The sequence below is a fragment of the Alexandromys fortis genome, unplaced genomic scaffold, assembly GCF_014885135.2.
Source record: "Alexandromys fortis isolate MF-2015 unplaced genomic scaffold, M_Fortis_MF-2015_v1.1 scaffold_5, whole genome shotgun sequence".
Lineage (NCBI taxonomy): Eukaryota > Metazoa > Chordata > Mammalia > Rodentia > Cricetidae > Alexandromys > Alexandromys fortis.
This window is the reverse complement of record NW_026067924.1, coordinates 14,973,775-14,990,100: the sequence shown is the minus strand read 5'-3', so window position 1 is coordinate 14,990,100 and position 16,326 is coordinate 14,973,775. Positions and strand designations below refer to the sequence as shown.

Genomic DNA, 16,326 nt, shown 5'->3' with positions numbered 1-16,326 from the left:
TCGCCTTTAATCCCAATACTCGGGGAGGCAGAGGCAGGTGGATCTCTGAGTTCAAGGCCAGCCTGGGCTACAAGAGCTAGTTCCAGGACAGGCTCCAAAGCTACACAGAAACCCTGTCTCAAAAAAACAAGAAACAAAACAAAACAAACAAAATAGTTATTGAGTATGGCACACATGCCAAGGCACATAAATGGTCAGAGGACACCTTTCCTGAGTTGTCTTTCCTGCTACTCCGCATACCACAGGCTAGATGGCAGCTGAGCTCGTCTCCGCTTAGTCTCCACAGAGAAGTATGCTGGGGCTGCAAAGCATCTAGCTTGTCTTAAAAGCACAAGTTCCATTAACTGGGCCCGTTAGCAAACACCTTTTAATCCTAGAACTCCAGTGCTCTGGGAAGGCAGAGGCAGGTGGATCTCCCAAGTCAGAGGCCAGCCTAGTCCACATTGAGAGTTCCAGGACAGTCAGCTACACAGAGAAACCTGGTCTCAAAAACAAAAACAAACAAAACAAAACAGAAAGAAAAGAGTGGTTAGGGGGTGTCTCAAACTGGGCTCTGACAGCTAGCTTTCCTCTCCACTGAGCCATTTCCCTGGCTTGTTTTGCAACAGGGTCTCATGTATGCAGGTTGGCCTTGAATTCATTATGTAGCAGGACCCTGACCTTCTGATCCTCCTGCCTCTGCCCCCCAAAGCACTGGATTACAAGTGTCCACTACTCTTGGTTTATGCAGCTAGGGATAAGCTAGGGCTCTGTGCATGCTAAGCTCAACTGAGTTACATCCCAGCCCAATAGCTTCTTTTTTTAAGCACTTACTTCAGACTCAGTGGCCTTTTTCATCACAGTAATACTAAGACAGATTTACCTCAATATTACACACAGGAAAACTAAAGTTCTATAAGAAAATGTGCCTAAAATTATCCTTTAAAGGCCAGTGTTGGGGTTGGCAAATGGCTCAGCAGGCCTGGCAACCCCTCTGCAACCCACAAGGTGGAAGAACTGACTGCCACAGTTGACCTCTGACATTCATACACACAAGTAAATAAGGGTAAGAAAAGTAAAGGTCGATAATGTTCTTTGTTGTCAATTTACATAAAAGCACATCCATGCCCACCAGAGCATATTCCACCCGTGCTTTGCGAGCAGTGTTTCTTGTCTTCTCCTTCCTCCTTTGATATTTATTTACACACTTGTACACAGCTTCCAAATTTCAGCTATGTTGAGTTTCTCACTGCACTTCACCCTCGCCACTGCTTCTGAGGACCATCTCCATCACCCAGTACCAACGGCTTGGAAGGTTCAAAACAGGATGACATTACCGGTTAGCAAGCCTTAACCTGGCTAATCAAATTCACTTGAGGAAGTTTTAGAAAAGCAGACACTTTACTCAAATTCTTACTCATATTCTTATGACAGAGTAAGAATATGCAAACATGAAAATCAATAGCCTTCATAGTGATCCTGAGATCAGATAAACAGAGCTTATCTTAAATCAGATCAGCTCCAGACAAAAGTTCATTTCCCACGTCTATAACAGTGAAATAATAAAATACTTCTATAGTTTTCTATAACAAGTGCATTTTCTACAAATTGGATACACTGAAGTCTCCAAAATATACCATGTTCAACAGGAAATTGAAGTTTATTTAATATACACAAGTCACATATGACACTGAGAAAATGAAAATGCTATTTACATAAAACAACAGATTAAAAATACATACTATCTGTATTTTAATGCGTACTAGCCCCAGGATTCAAACGTGGAGCCCAGTACTTGCATCTTGTAGTTAATTTACCAAGAGCTAGACCGAAGGGCAAGGTTGGCAGTGTATTTCACACTTCATGTACATGGTTTGTCATCCATGGAGGAAGACACAGTCTCTTCAGCACATGTTCCAGCTTCCGAGTCTTCCACTTCAGAATCCTCAACAATTTCCTCTTCAGAATCAAATTCTTGACTATCCGGTGATTCAAAGCTATCTAGAGGTTCATTACTCAGCCTCTTTTAAGGAAAAACCACCAATTTATCGTAAAAATCTTGAAATGGAAACCCACTATTAATCAGTATACTGATAGAGCAACCCACCAATGTTATAATACCCCCAATAAATTCACTTACAGTGTTATATCAAAGTCTACACAAGTGCCACATCATATCAGCAAAGTCCAGTTAGCAATTTACTGGGGCTTTTTGTTTATTTAAAGCACTGACTGAGCTGCTTCCAAAGCACAATTAAAACTGGTACTTCTCTGGAACCACAGAACTATATGTTCTTAATTTCTACCCAGTTGGGGACCATATTTTTAAAGTCAACACAGAGAACTAGTTCAGTACTTCAAAGATTGTCAAGGCAGGGCTGGAGAGACGCCTCAAATGGTTAAGATCATGGTCCTCTGAGGATAGGGAACCTGAAATGACCCTATCCTATAGCAATACTGACGAATAGGACCTTGAACTTTCCACAGGGCAGTGAACCCTGACTGCTCTTTGGACTGGAGAGGGAGGGGGAAAAGAGTGGGGGAAGAGGGAGAAAGGTGGGGGGGGGGGAGGGAAATGGGAGGTTGGGAGGAGGCGGAAACTTTTTCTTTTTCTCAATAAAAAATTAAAAAAAAAAAAGATCATGGTCCTCCAGAGGACCAGAGTTCCTTTCCTAGCACCCATAACTCTCGCTCCAACCACACTCACTCATAATTAAAAATAATTTTTTTACAAAAAGCCTTAAAATAACAACATGCCATGGTTCTAAATGTTAAGGCAGTAATTTAATGCAAGGTTGATGAAAGCTTTCTTCCACTGGTAAGATGGATTTGCTTTATAAATACAAAAAAAGGCTGAGAGCATTTATCAAGTAAAGCCTGGTAAAGTCAGAGAAATCAGGCTGACTTTGAAAACATTAGCTATTTCCAGACTTTAAAGTCAGATAAAGCCTATTTGTTTTCTAAATGACAGCTGATATGCTTATACGAACTAGAACCTAGAAATGCGTCACCTGTGCAACGGAGTAACTCTTCTCATCTTTCTCAGGTGTGGGCTTATCACTTCCATTTTACAGGTGAGGAAAGTAAAATCCTGACAGGATAAATAACCTGCTCTGTCCAAGAAACTCAGTGGTGCTGGGAATCTCATTACAGGCTGAACACTCACTGACCAAACACTGCCTCCATGACTCTGAGTCCAATCAATATGAAATTACCTACCTCAATTACTTCTGCCATGTACTGTACGTGTTCTGCTACTTCTGCCAAATCTTTATTCTCCTTTTTTAGGCGGGCAATTTCACTGTCCTTTTGTTCAATTGCTTTATGAAGCTATAAAATGAAAATAAAGCTTAGTATTCCATAGATCTGCTCTGATCTCCAGAACCCTCCAATCAGATCACTGACAAACCCATGCAGTAAAACAGAGGACTCATTCTGCTCATGTAGTCAAACGTACATTGGACCAACACTCAAGCTAGTCTATACCAGTCCAACTATGCTGAAATGAAAAAGAACGCTACAGAGCCCTTTAAATGGTATGAATTCAATACGTACTTTCTCATTTTCTTTAAGTGCTTCATAGAGAGCTTTCCTTCGTTGTTCTGCCAGTTCTTTCCAATACAGAGAAGATGGATTTTCTGAAATAAATCAGTGTTTTACATAACTTTAAACCCCTGGCTGTGGTAGAGCACATGTCTCTAATCCTAGCACTCAGGAGTCTGAGGCCAGCCTGGACTGCACAGTAAGTCCTTATCTCAAAAACACAAAACTTACTGCTATAAACAACTCAGTCATTTATTTCTATTGAAAATTCCAACCTAATTTTTATTTTCCCTCCAACATATCAGAGTTTTCAATCCTTGAAAAGAATTGCAGCAAAAGGAAAGTAAGTGCAGATGTATTACCTATACGGTTTAACATTTTACAAGGTTTGTTTTGTGCTTATGCCTTTTTATTTGACCTTTATGAGGGACAGGGACTCTACCACCGAGCTATACTGTCAGTACAAATAGTGTTACCTTTGAAAGGTCTAGACCAATTAATTTGCGTAGAGTGCTTAATTTTTTTAAAAATATTTATTTATTTATTATGTATACAATATTCTGTCTGTGTGTATACCTGCTGGCCAGAAGAGGGCACCAGACCCCATTACAGATGGTTGTGAGCCACCATGTGGTTCCTGGGAATTGAATTCAGGACCTTTGGTAGAGCAGGCAATGCTCTTAACCACTGAGTCATCTCTCCAGCCCCTAGAGAGTTTAATTTTGAATTTGTTTCAGGCTCAACATTTTTGACAGGAATATTGCAAAATGCACAGTGTCTTCAGTGTATTATCATGAATACAAACTAAAATGTTACAATATTGAATATAAAATATGATCATTTGATTTGGCTGCCATATACCAAATTTCTCCCTTGTAGATATTGTTTTCCTTGGTAGCAAGAGATCTAGGGAGCAAAACTGTTCCCCAACCAACTTTAACTCTATTGGAGATTCTTGCTTTAATCTTCTATAACTACTGTAGATATGATTTTAAAAGGAATTCCCTATTCCATTTTCTCTTAAGTTACCATTACGGATTCATATGCTCTTTTCCCTTCACCGTACCAAGAGCAATACTGTCACTGTTTTTATTTTGAGACATATATCCCAGGCTGGCTGGCCTTGAACTTGACAAATAGCTGAGAATGACTTGGAAGTGATCCTGTCTTTACGTTGGACAGCATGCACTACAAGTGTTTGGCACCGTGGCCAGCTTAATTAGAAGTCATTCTTGCCACTAGCCATTTTGAGGCTGAAAATTTCACACATTTAATCAGTGTTCATTTCTTCAAATTGAATCTGTTCCTTAAACATGTCCAACATTTTCCCTTATTTTCTGATATGAGACGTAAGGATCACTCTATATAGTATCCCGGATACTGGACTCCTAGAGCATCAGCCACTTCCTCAAGAGCTTCAGTGCAGAACAGTGTTTACAAACCAAGAATTGGGTATCTGGTGTGTTTCTTGCTTTCAGTGGAAGGATTTGTTTGTTTGTTTTACGAGACAGGGTTTCTCTGTAGTTTTGGAGCCTGTTGGCCTCAAACTCAGAGATCTGCCTGTCTCTGACTCCCAAACGCTGGGATTAAAGACGTGCACCACCCCCGACCCGGCAAGTGGAAGGGTTTTCAATAATCAATTTATACTAATACTCCCAACCAATTCAACAATTCATCCTTCCCTTCTCCACCCCACATTTGTATTTTCATTCACCCTATTGAGAACCTGCCTCCCAACACCAACATACTCATTTGCTCCATTCTAAAATACATAGGAGATTTTTCTTCGCAAGAGTACACCAATACAGTACCAACAAAAGATTTAACAAAATTCAGGCAATCTGTGTGGGTCTTTTAATTCTAATGATATATATATATAGTCATAGTTTTACTGGTACTTTCTATAATTAATGATCTACAATCACCAATGACTGCACGAACAACATTTCTGACGTGTATATAACTAACCCTTGACTGATTTTAACCAAATCGGGTACAAACATTACAAGTCCTGTTTTGAATGTACTACAGAGCTGCTGTGGTTCTATCCAGTAGACCAAAGTTCTTTGTGCTCCTAAACTTCCTTACAACATCCCAGGAAACTTAGAACAAACCCAAAAGTTGCTGTGACTGACTTTGAACAAGCCAATGAACTTCTCTAGGCTTCTCATGACCTCTGACCAATACAGAGGAAAAGTCTCCCCAGTAAGCCAGGTGCAGCAGTTCAAGCCTGTACTCTTCAGTGAGGCAAGACTGAAGCAAGACTGCCTGAGTTCAAGGCTAGGTCGGGGCTACACAATGAGTTCTAGGACAGTCCGAGCTGCAGAGTGAGACTGTGTCCCCAAATAAAAAAGCCCACCACAATGATTATAACATATTGTCACTTTTCTCTTCTATTTTCCACTACTCTCCCACTAAATACACTTTTAATTAAGTGTATTTCAGCCAGGAGGAGGTGGTACATGACTCTAATCACAGCACTAGGGAGGCAGAGGCAGGCAGACCTCTGAGTTCAAGATCAGCCAGGTCTACAAAGTGAGTCCTAGGACAGCCAGAGCTACACAGAGAAACCCTGTCTCAAAAAATAAACAAGCAATAATATGTATTTCTCCTTCACCTTTATCTCCCCTTCCCCAGTGATGTTCCTATTGGCCCTATTACTTAGTGTCCTCTTGGAATATTCAAATCCTTCCTCTATTATCACTTTTCTTATAAAAAGCCCATTTCCAGGTCTTGTAAAATCCCAGTGCAATTCACTCTCACAGATGTCAATTTAGTCACTGTCCTGTTCTTTAATATCTTAACCATATCGGGGTCTTGCCAAACAAATAGTTCATGTGTTCAAATTTGGAGTATTTGCCTATTTACAATACAAAACATTAAATTATCAAACAGTAACCCCACCAAATAACACACCTTCATTGTAACTTTCAGGACAAGGCTATATTCTTTTTTCGTACCTTTAATCATAAGATCAAATGCTTCCTGGGTGACATCTCCAACGTCTTTATTTTCACTACTTTCTGAACCAGAGCTTGAAGTCTTGGTTAACTGGTCATTCCAAAGCTTCCTTTTGGACAAGCCTTTTGGCAACTGTGATGGAAATGCTAAATTACTTAGATTTGGTAAACAAGAAAGCCACATTGTTCAGTTATTTATGTATTTAAGAATTTTTTTTTTAAGTTATACAATTCAAAACTACCAAAACAGGGCTGGTGAGATGGCTCATCAGATAAAAGTACTTGCTGCCCAGGCTGACATCCTGCATTCAATCCCTGTGACCCACACAGTGACAGAGGAGATTCCTGAACGCTGTCATCTGACTTCAATTGTGGACTATGGCACTCACATGCTCCAAAGCCCAGGTAAACATACACATACATACCCACACACAAATTAATCGTTGTAATATTTTTAGACTGCATTTGTAATTCCATTTTGATATCTGTGTGCGTTTATGGATTTGAATGCAGTCCTTGGCCAGAAAAGGGTGTCCGACCCCTTTAAAGATGAGTTACAGACAGTTGTGAGCAGCCTGACATAGGCACTGGGAACTGAACTTAGGTCCTCTGGAAGACCTAATGTGTGCTTTTAACCACAGAGCTGTCTCTTCAGCATATAAATGTAAATTTTATAAATCTACCAGAATCTATAATATTATTTTAGAAATTTATTTGCAGCAACTATTTAGACTTTTAAGTTTAGCTACAGTTAAAACAAATTAGCACTTAAGAAACCTTGGGAACTGTTTAACGCTGACTGACCATCTCCCCTCTTTAGCCCTGGACACATACCTCATTTTCTCGGCCAACAAGAGACCCATCTGCAGAAGGCTGAATCATCTTCAGTGTTCTCCTTGGGATGGGACTATTCTAGAGGTAAGACGATTCATTATCTGGTTAGTGCTATACGATTACTTTCCAAGTTTCTATACAGTTAGACTGGGCCTTACTTTAATCTGAGAGTTAAAAAAAAAAAACACTAAGAACACAAGATAATATATATCACAATGTTGTATTAGAATAAGATATTGGAATAAGATGTTGGCTTAATCAACCAGCAAACTTATTTCCCAAGATTAAAGTTATTAAAATCATTAATAGGTAGGTCATATCACCCAAGCCAGACACACAGATAACTTTTCTCACTCTAATACGTAGTCTTGCTGTAATCATTGTCGACCCATCTTATTTAGTTAAAACACACATTAACTCTTTCTGTGGTGGCAGTGACAGTTCAAATGATGTATGACAGAATTTCAATTAAACACTAACTGTATTCTTTAAAAAAAATCTTCTACACTGGGATTTACAAACATTCTACTTTACAAAAGAGATAAACACTGAGAGAAAAGGTTAGTGATTCCACAAAATATTTTTATTTAATAAAAATAATTCATGTGAGAACTCTAAATATTCCCAAACATTATGGGCATTTTGTGAAAGAAAAAGAAAAGAAAAGAAAGAAAACTGCTGGTTGGTTTGTGTCAAAAAGCAGGATACATCTGGGAAGAGAATCTCAGCTGATGGAAGAATGGCCCGTAGGCAAGCATGGGGGCATTTTCTTGGTTGATAATGGATATGAAGGGCTCAGCTGTTCCAGCGCTATCATCCCTGGGCAGGTGTACTGGGGTGCATAAGAAAGCAAACTGAGCAAGCAAGGAAAAGCAAGCAGGTAAGAAGCGCTCCTTCATGGCCTATGCTTCAGTTCCTGCCTCGAGTTCCTGTCCTGACCTCCCTCAACGCTGGACTGTGACTGGAGACCTGAAAGCTGAAATAAACTCTTTCTTCTCCATGTTGTTTTTGGTCATAGTGGTTTGTGGTGTTGTTTTGTTTTTTTTCGAGACAGTGTTTCTCTGTGTAGCCCTGGATGTCCTGGAACTCATTCTGTAAACCATGCTGGTCTCCAACTAAGAGATTTGCCCCCCTCTGCTTCTTCAGTGCTGGCATTAAAGGTGCACACCATTACCACCTGGTTTGGTCAAATACAAATGTTAATATTGAAATATAATTAAAAATATTTTGTTATATTTGCTTGTGCATGCACACACGCATGCACAGAGATCAGAGGACAACACTTGCAAGTCAGTTCTCTCCTTCCACAATATTAATTCCAGAGATCCAACTCAGCTCATCAGGTTTGGCAACAAGTATCTCACAGGCCCAGGAATATAAGTTTCACTTATTTACTTATTAATTAACTGGAGACAGGGTCTTTCTGTATAGCCCTGGATGGCCTTGGTCTCATACAGATCCACCTGCTTCTCTCGCGTGCTGGAACTAAAGGCTCGTAGCACTATGCCTGGCACCAGGAATATAACTTCTAGAACACACTGTAGGTGGAAGCAAGTGCATGTGTATATAATGAGTAGCCCCTCCTCAACTATCACCTGACAACAGAAGCCGTTCTGCTACAAGTCCATGCATTAGGACACTGATAAAATGTCTGTGCTTTAGACAAATCAAAACTCTCTTGCAAGAGTAGCACAAGCCTATTATACCACCTAGCACTTAGTAGGCAGAGGCAGGCGGAGCTCTTTGAGTTCAAGGCCAGTCTGAGGTTTGCGTAGTGAGTGCCACACTAGGCAGGGTCGCAGGTGACACCCTATCTCAAAAGACAAGTAAACAACAAGAAAAACAAGCCACGAACGGGGAGCGTACATTTAATCCCAGTATTCAGGATGCAGAGGTAGAGGCAGGTAGATTTCTGAGTTTCAGAATAGCCAAGGCAACATAGTGAGACCTTGTCTCGAAACAAACCCAGCCCCCACAAAGAACCCTCTAAAATCCCCAAGTTACTATTCTAAAAATAAAAATTTTGTCTTCTTTAAAATATGGAAATAGCCAATGTATTTCCTGATTTGTAAGTTCTATTTTGAAAAGGAAAAAAAAAAGGAACCATTAGTTCTACTGGCACCATGGGATAGCAAACAACGGTGAATACTCAAACAAGGTTAGCAAGAACATGACACCACGCCAGCGTGAGAAAGTTACTGTACTTGACAGCACAGAGGTCACCTTTCCCACGGTAAAGTTTCTACTGCGGATTATTATGTCACTATTTAACCGAGGAACAAATGCCAACTACCATGAGAACAAATATTACAACAACATTTCAGATATAATTTAGATTACAGATTAATCAAGTCTCTAAACAGAAGAAAACAAAACTAAATGTTGGATCTTGACAATGGTCAAAGAAGCCAACTAAGTTGCTGACACACATATTACAAGGGCCACTTCCAGGATTTCTACTTTATCCATGTAAGCTTTATAAACTATAACCCAAGGGATGTATACTACTATAACATTCATTTCCTTATGTGTATAATAATATACACATTATTAAAATAACATTAATAACAGACTTCTAGATTCCACATTCATTCATATGTTTAAACCTTAACCTTTTCAGAAAACAATTTGATACCCTGCACATCCTCTCCCCAAAATATATGCCAGGGTACACTCAGTTTTCCAACTTCTGATAATGAGTCCTGAATTTAAATTCCCTCTAAGGGCTGAGGAAATAGTTTCAGTCCAGGAGTTTGGGGTCAGCCTGGGCAACACGGCAAGACTTTACCTCTTAATTAAAAGGAACAAATTCAGGCACATTTAAGGGGCTCCATTACACACCTTCATGTTCTCCTGGGCTCCTTCCTGTTTCTGCTTCATACTGGGATTCATTTTTCAGCTGGCAATACACACATAAAAACAAACAAACAAACAAGCAATTTAAAACCAGTATGGTTTGTATCTAAAGGTAGAGTCTAGACTTTTTTTTAAATTATTTACACCACAAAAATCTTACTGCTTTATAGCAGAATCACTATCTGATAGAATGGCCTGGTGTCCTGTACAAAATAGATCTCGGAAGATCTGATCAAGGGGCACCAGGAAAATCAAAATAGGCACTTAAGCAGGCTCAGATCTACCCTAAAAAACACCATCCTGCCTGTCATGGTGGCACCTGACTCCGACCCTGAAATACGGTGGCAGAGCAGCCTAGGCTACATAGCCAACATCCTGCCCCCTCCCCCCCCCCCGCCCAAAAAAAAAGGAAAGAAAATTCCAAGAACTTTTGGCTGGTGATGTCTCTCAGTGGGCAGGCAGAATGCATAACTGCATGGCTTGAAGCTCGGCTCCATTCCTAGCACAGCATAAACCAGGCCTAAAGGCACAAGCAGCTGGGAAGCCAGAGAAACTGAATTCAACTTCATCCTCAGCTACATAGCAAATTTAATACCAACTCCTCTCTTACTTACATGTAATTAACATTTTACATTGTGTCCCAATGCACACATGTATGCAAATACAAACAGCTTATAACCCAGTGTCAAGTTCTTCTATTTTCTACTCTATTTCAAATGTTAATAAAACCTTATCGGAAAAAAAAAAAAAACCCTTATCGGAAACCCACTCGAGAGACTCTCAATCTGTTTCTTCTTTCCTTTCGAGACGGCTAAGTAGGCAAAAGTGACCTAGAACCTGCGGTCTCGGCGTCCAGGGTGCTGGAGATTGAGCACTACCACCTCCCAGGCTTGGGCAATGTTTCCCAAAACGCAGGCGACGGCCCAAGATCCCGCTATCATTAGTCAGGAGCATAGGTCAGGGTCCGAGGAGAACCCTCTGTCACCTACACTGGCATCACTGGAATGGAAGGAGCAGGACTCAATGCCCATGTCCCAGCAACAGCGTCAGCAGCTGCCAACCGGAGGGACCCAGCTCAGGCCCCGGGCAAACTGCGTCCGTGAGACTCCGCAGCAGCAAACCTCCCGGGAGCGCCAGCCCCGCCCAAAGCGGCGCGCGCCAGCCAATAGGGAGCGCGAACGCCAGAGCGCGCCAAAACCGACCCCAGCAATGGCGCAGCCCCTCCTCTCAGCTCGCCCAGCTTTGCGTTGCTGCCGGGACGAGACTACGGGCTGAGACTGGGATCCCTTCAGGTCCTCGCCTCTCCCGGCCGGTTCCCCGCGGCTGTCGAGGCAGGCCTGGCTTCGGGCCAGACGGGCGATCCCGCTACCGGAGTTGCTCTCACCACCACCCCCACCACCACCACCCCCGCGCCCTCGGACTCACAGGCCTCGGTGCTCCGTTCCCGACGAGCGAAAGGACGGGACGACCCCCTGGCAGCACGCCGAATGCAACGGCGCCAGAACGACCCGAACCTGCGGACTGACCGGGTAGTGACGTAATGAGGGGTGGGGCCTCGGCAGCCAGCCAATCGCCTCTTGCCGCCGCCCACCGCGCCTATGGACTCCGTGCGCCTGCGCAGTCGGCTAAAGCGCCTGTAGTCTTTGGGTGAGGTCACTAGGGTTCCTCTTGGCTAGAGGTCTCTGTCCTCTTTCCTTACCTTCTGACCCTCTGCCGGAAGCTCATGACTTCAGTCCTCAAGAGATACTCTCCTGGGAGGACAAAGGACCTCTTTCACTGCCGGCAGACACAGAATATACATATATTTTTCAAAGGTATTTTATTTGTGTATTATTTGTTTAGTTTTTTGTTTGTTTTCGAGACAGGGTTTCTCTGTGTAGCCCTGGCTGCCCTGGAACGATCTTTGTAGACCAGGCTGGCCTCAAGCTCACAGAGATCCACCTGCCTCTGCCTCCTGAGTGCTGGCATTAAAGACGTGTGCCACCACCCCACAACATATGTTTAGTTTTTAATATACATACATGCAGGGATGCATGCCTACACCCATGGACAGGTCTGTACACATGAAATGAAGTAAATAAATATATGAAATGTGTTGGCTAGAACAGAAAGTCATAGTGCCAATCCTGGGAAAAGCATGGCCCCAGTCCAGGCTAACAAAAAGTTGAAGCTGAGGAAAATTTTAGCTGCATGAATTTTATTGTATTTGAGTTATACCTCAACTGGTTAATGAGGTGGCTCATGGGTTAAGAGTGCTTGTTCTTGCAGAGGACCTGGGTTTGGTTCCCAGCACTGATATGGTGGCTCACAGCCATCCCTAACTCTAGTTCCAGAGGATCTGATGCCTCCATGGGCACCAGGGTGAACGTGAATCACACAGTCATATGCAGAAGTTTTTAGAAAGTGGAAATTACTTATCAATAAATCTGGAAAACAAAAGGAGGAATACAATACAGGAAGTCTCTGAAAAGGAGTTCCTGAATACTAAAAAATAAGACAGCCTGAAGATCCTAAGTTTACGGCCAGCTAGCCTACATAGACAGAACACAGATAAGGTTGCTTAAGTCCAGGGCCTGCCTTATGAGCCAATAACGATTTAGAAGGAAACAGAACTTGGGTCTAGGGACTCTCAATGCTCTAGAGGCTGAGAAAAGTCAATGTATTTGTTACTTGTTGCTATGACAAATAATGCCTGACAAGTGCAGCTTCAGGGAGGGTTTGTTCGTGCTCACAATTGGAGGTACGATCCACCGTGGTGGGCAAGGCGGGGCGGCAAGAGTGTGAGGCAGCAGATCCCATGCATGCAAGCAAAACTTTCACATACATGCAACTATCTCACACATGCCGTTGCCCTTTAACCAGCACAAATCCTGCTAAATGAAAAACATTCCTTTTTCCACATGTAAAGACCTGGGTTCTACGGTCCTGACAGTTATCTTTGATCACCTCTCAGTCCCAAATCCCCTGGCAAGTTCCAGAGGAGCCGCATGTATGATCTGCCCTTGGAGCACCCATAACTTCCCATCCACTCGTGCGCTAATGAGATCTGGACTTCAGGTCTGGGTGAGGAAGGATGCCTGAGAGTGGGGATTCATCAGTCTTGCTACCCAGAGGGGTTTTTGTTTCTTTTTTCCAGACAGGGTTTCTCTGTGTAGTCTTGACTGTCCTAGAACTCACTCTGTAGACTAGGCTAGCCTTGAACTCATAGAGACCTGCCTGCCTCTGCTTCCAGGGTGCTGGGATTAAAGGTGTGTGCCACTAGTGCCTGGCTGCTACTCCGGGGTTTAAAAGAAAATTCTCCTGAAGAATGTAATATGAATCTGGGTGTGATAGCTCGCGCCTTTAATCTCCATAGTAGGCTGAGGCAGGAGAGTCTTGAATTTGAAGTCAGCTTGAGCTATGTAGTTAGACCCTATTTTAAAATGCCAAAAAGAGAATCTAAGAGGACTAAGGAGATGGTTGAGCAAATGGAGTGTTTACTACCGAGACAGACCATGACCCAGGAGCCACATGGTAGGAGAAAACTGACTCTTGCAAGTTCTCCTCTGACCTACACACACACACACACACACACACACACACACACACCAAATAGGTAAACGTAACAAAGAACAGAAAAGACAAAGGAACAACTCCTATCCTTTCCACCTAAATGTGAGATCCAGACCTTGGAGAAACTGCATACCCTGTGGGACCCCACCCATGGAACTTTCTGGAAATATATGCTCTGTGGAACTTGACAATAACCTTTCAGGGTACCAGAGAAAGCTCTTCACAGGGAAGATATCAGAGGAAGCATTCTATTACAAAGCTGCCCAGGGGTAGGGTGGCCGGAAGCTGCTGACTGCTGCCCTCTACTGTCACTAATACCGATTAGTTCTCATCCTCGTGCTCCACCAGCACAGAAATCCGAGTTCTTTGGGCTCCCTCAGTGCTTTGCAGCAGCTGAGGAGGAGGGGCTAGCAGCCAGTGATGCCCTATAAAGCTGCACGGTCCTCAGTACCCAGAGCCTTAACCCTACAGGCACTACAGTTCTAGTGAGCCTAGGAACCCAGCTGCGACCCACCTTTGGGGAGTCCTTAGTAGTCAACACTGGCCAATGTTACCAGCTGTTAGTCTAGGGTCTGAGCAGGAGAATCACTGCAAGTTCAAGTCCTGCCTGTCCACATGGCAAGCCTCAAGCCAGATCTGATCTCAAAGACAAGCAAAGAAAAGGCAGGCATGGTGGCTCATTCCTGTAATCCTAGAACCTAAGAGGGAAAGACAAGAGGATCAATACAAATTTAAGGCCAGCAGTGGCTATATGGTTAAGCTTAAGCTACAAAGGAAGACCTGCCTCAAAAAAAAAAAAAAAAAAAAAAGGAGCTACATGCCCAGGCATGTTAATGCACACCTTTGAGGCAGAGGCAGGCTGATCACTGATCTCTGTGAGTTCCAGCCAGGGCTACGTGGAGACACCCTTTCTCAAAGAAACAAAACAAAGTACCAGCTGCAGCTGTACCTATGACTGCTGCACTTTTAGAAGTCAGGGCTATCAACCTGGCCGTAGTGGCACACACTCAGGAGGCAGATCTCTGTGGGTTCGAGGCCAACCTGGTCTACAATGCAAGTTCCAGGACAGCCAAGGCTGTTACACGGAGAAACTCCTGTCTCAAAAACGCAAAAAAAAAAAAAAAAAAAAAAAAAAAAAAAAAAAAAAAAAAAAAAAGGAAAAAAGGAAGTCAGGGCTATCCTCTGTAAAGACTGTTATGTCTCCAGGCTCCCGTGGAGCTTGTGCTGGTATAAGAGCACTACCTGTCTGAGTGACAGTCCTTTTGCTGAAGCTGGCCTGTCTGGCCAGGGAGAGATAAATAGCTGACAATTAGGAAATCAAGTTGCTCTGCCCCCCTCAACATGAACATGAGGAATGTGTGCAATGAGGTCTTAAGAAGCTGTCATTAGCACGAACAATGACTTTAACAGACTTGATGGTGAGTGGGTTACTAGAACTCCAGGCAAGTGCTCTGCTAGTGAGCTACAATAGAGTGTGGATGTCTGTGTCTGTCTGTTCCTTGCTATGTAGCTTAGTGTGTAATCGTCCTACTCAGCTTCTTGAGTGCTACCATTACAAGTAGGCATCACCATATTAGGCCTCTCAACAGTGTTTTGCCTGTGCTCACTACCTACCCTGTGCCCAGGAGATGCAGGTCCCTGCCATCTGTGTCAACTGTGGAATCCTGGTGCATTTTGAGCAGAAGCAGGAAGTCATCCCTATCTTCTCCTATTCTCCTAAAGTGTCTCACCTCCGCCCTCTACTGGCAAAATGTCAGCACTAGCCGCAAAGGGAAAAATAAGAGTTCCGTGTGCTCGCTCGCGCTCTCTCTCTCTCTCTCTCTCTCTCTCTCTCTCTCTCTCTCTCTCTCTCTCTCTCTCTCTCTCTCTGTGTGTCTGTGTGTCTGTGTGTCTGTGTGTGTGGCGGGTGTCAAAGAACAATCCCACAGGAGTCTGTCCTGTCCTTCTGCCTTGTGATCTCAGGAATCTAACTCTGATGGTGAGATTTGGCGGTGAGACCCACCCAGACCAGTTTTTAAATGGCTAAAGTTAGGACTTTGAGCTGAGAGGCACAGATAGATCATGTAGCAGAGATGTGACTGTTCCCCTAGGTTCATTTTTTCCCCTTTCTTTTTCAATTTTGGTCTTTTGAGATAGGGCCTCGCTCTGTAGCCCCAGGTTGACCTCCAGCTCCTGCTCAGCCAATCTGGGCTGCCTGAGTGCTGGAGTCACCGTCTCTGTCTCTCAGCTGCGCGCCTAACCAGGTTCAGCTTGTAATTACTTGTATCTTCCTGCCCAGTTTGTTAATTACTTCACTTTCATTTTCTCTACACATGAAATAAGCAAAGCGTCAATATAGTTTTTAGAGATGCAAATGGTGACTGAGAGGTGACTCAAGGGTTAAGAACACTTCCAGAGGACTTAGGTTCTATCCCCAGCACCCACCTGGCAGCTCACAGCTGTCTGTCACTCCAGCTCCAGGGGAAATGACACCCTCCTCTGGCCTCCACAGACACTGCACACACTTTATTCACAGACATACACGAAGGTAAATCACCCATACACATAAAATAAAAAAATCAAATCTCAAAAAATGTAAATAAAGTAAAGATGTCTTTTGAGC

At 43.1% G+C, this 16,326-nt stretch overlaps 1 protein-coding gene across 3 annotated transcripts; it reads right to left on the bottom strand.

Annotated features, from left to right (window-relative positions):
• Positions 1-1,613: 1,613 nt before the first annotated feature.
• Positions 1,614-11,729, bottom strand: Gmnn (geminin DNA replication inhibitor). Of its 3 annotated transcripts, none has more exons than XM_050142726.1 (7): positions 11,598-11,729; positions 10,158-10,215; positions 7,317-7,394; positions 6,483-6,615; positions 3,535-3,617; positions 3,199-3,309; positions 1,614-2,002 (listed from the first exon to the last, which is right to left on the bottom strand). In XM_050142726.1, exons 2-7 carry the CDS (start codon positions 10,206-10,208, stop codon positions 1,841-1,843), a joined length of 618 nt encoding a protein of 205 aa, XP_049998683.1. In that variant the 5' UTR covers positions 10,209-10,215; positions 11,598-11,729; the 3' UTR covers positions 1,614-1,840. The 3 variants fall into 3 exon arrangements, with proteins under 3 accessions (XP_049998683.1, XP_049998684.1, XP_049998685.1); XM_050142727.1 differs by lacking the exon at positions 11,598-11,729 and adding an exon at positions 11,162-11,282; XM_050142728.1 differs by lacking the exon at positions 11,598-11,729 and adding an exon at positions 10,942-11,155.
• Between the last annotated feature and the right edge of the window lie 4,597 nt (positions 11,730-16,326).

Bases quoted from the DNA above. Each gene is read 5' to 3' on its own strand.
- Gmnn (XM_050142726.1), bottom strand. From the start codon at position 10,208: ATGAATCCCAGTATGAAGCAGAAACAGGAAGGAGCCCAGGAGAACATG. The intron at 7,395-10,157 runs GTGTGTAATGGA...TCTTACCTCTAG, and splicing joins GAGCCCAGGAGAACATGAAG to AATAGTCCCATCCCAAGGAG. The intron at 3,618-6,482 runs GTACGAAAAAAG...GATTTATTTCAG, and splicing joins ATTTGATCTTATGATTAAAG to AAAATCCATCTTCTCTGTAT.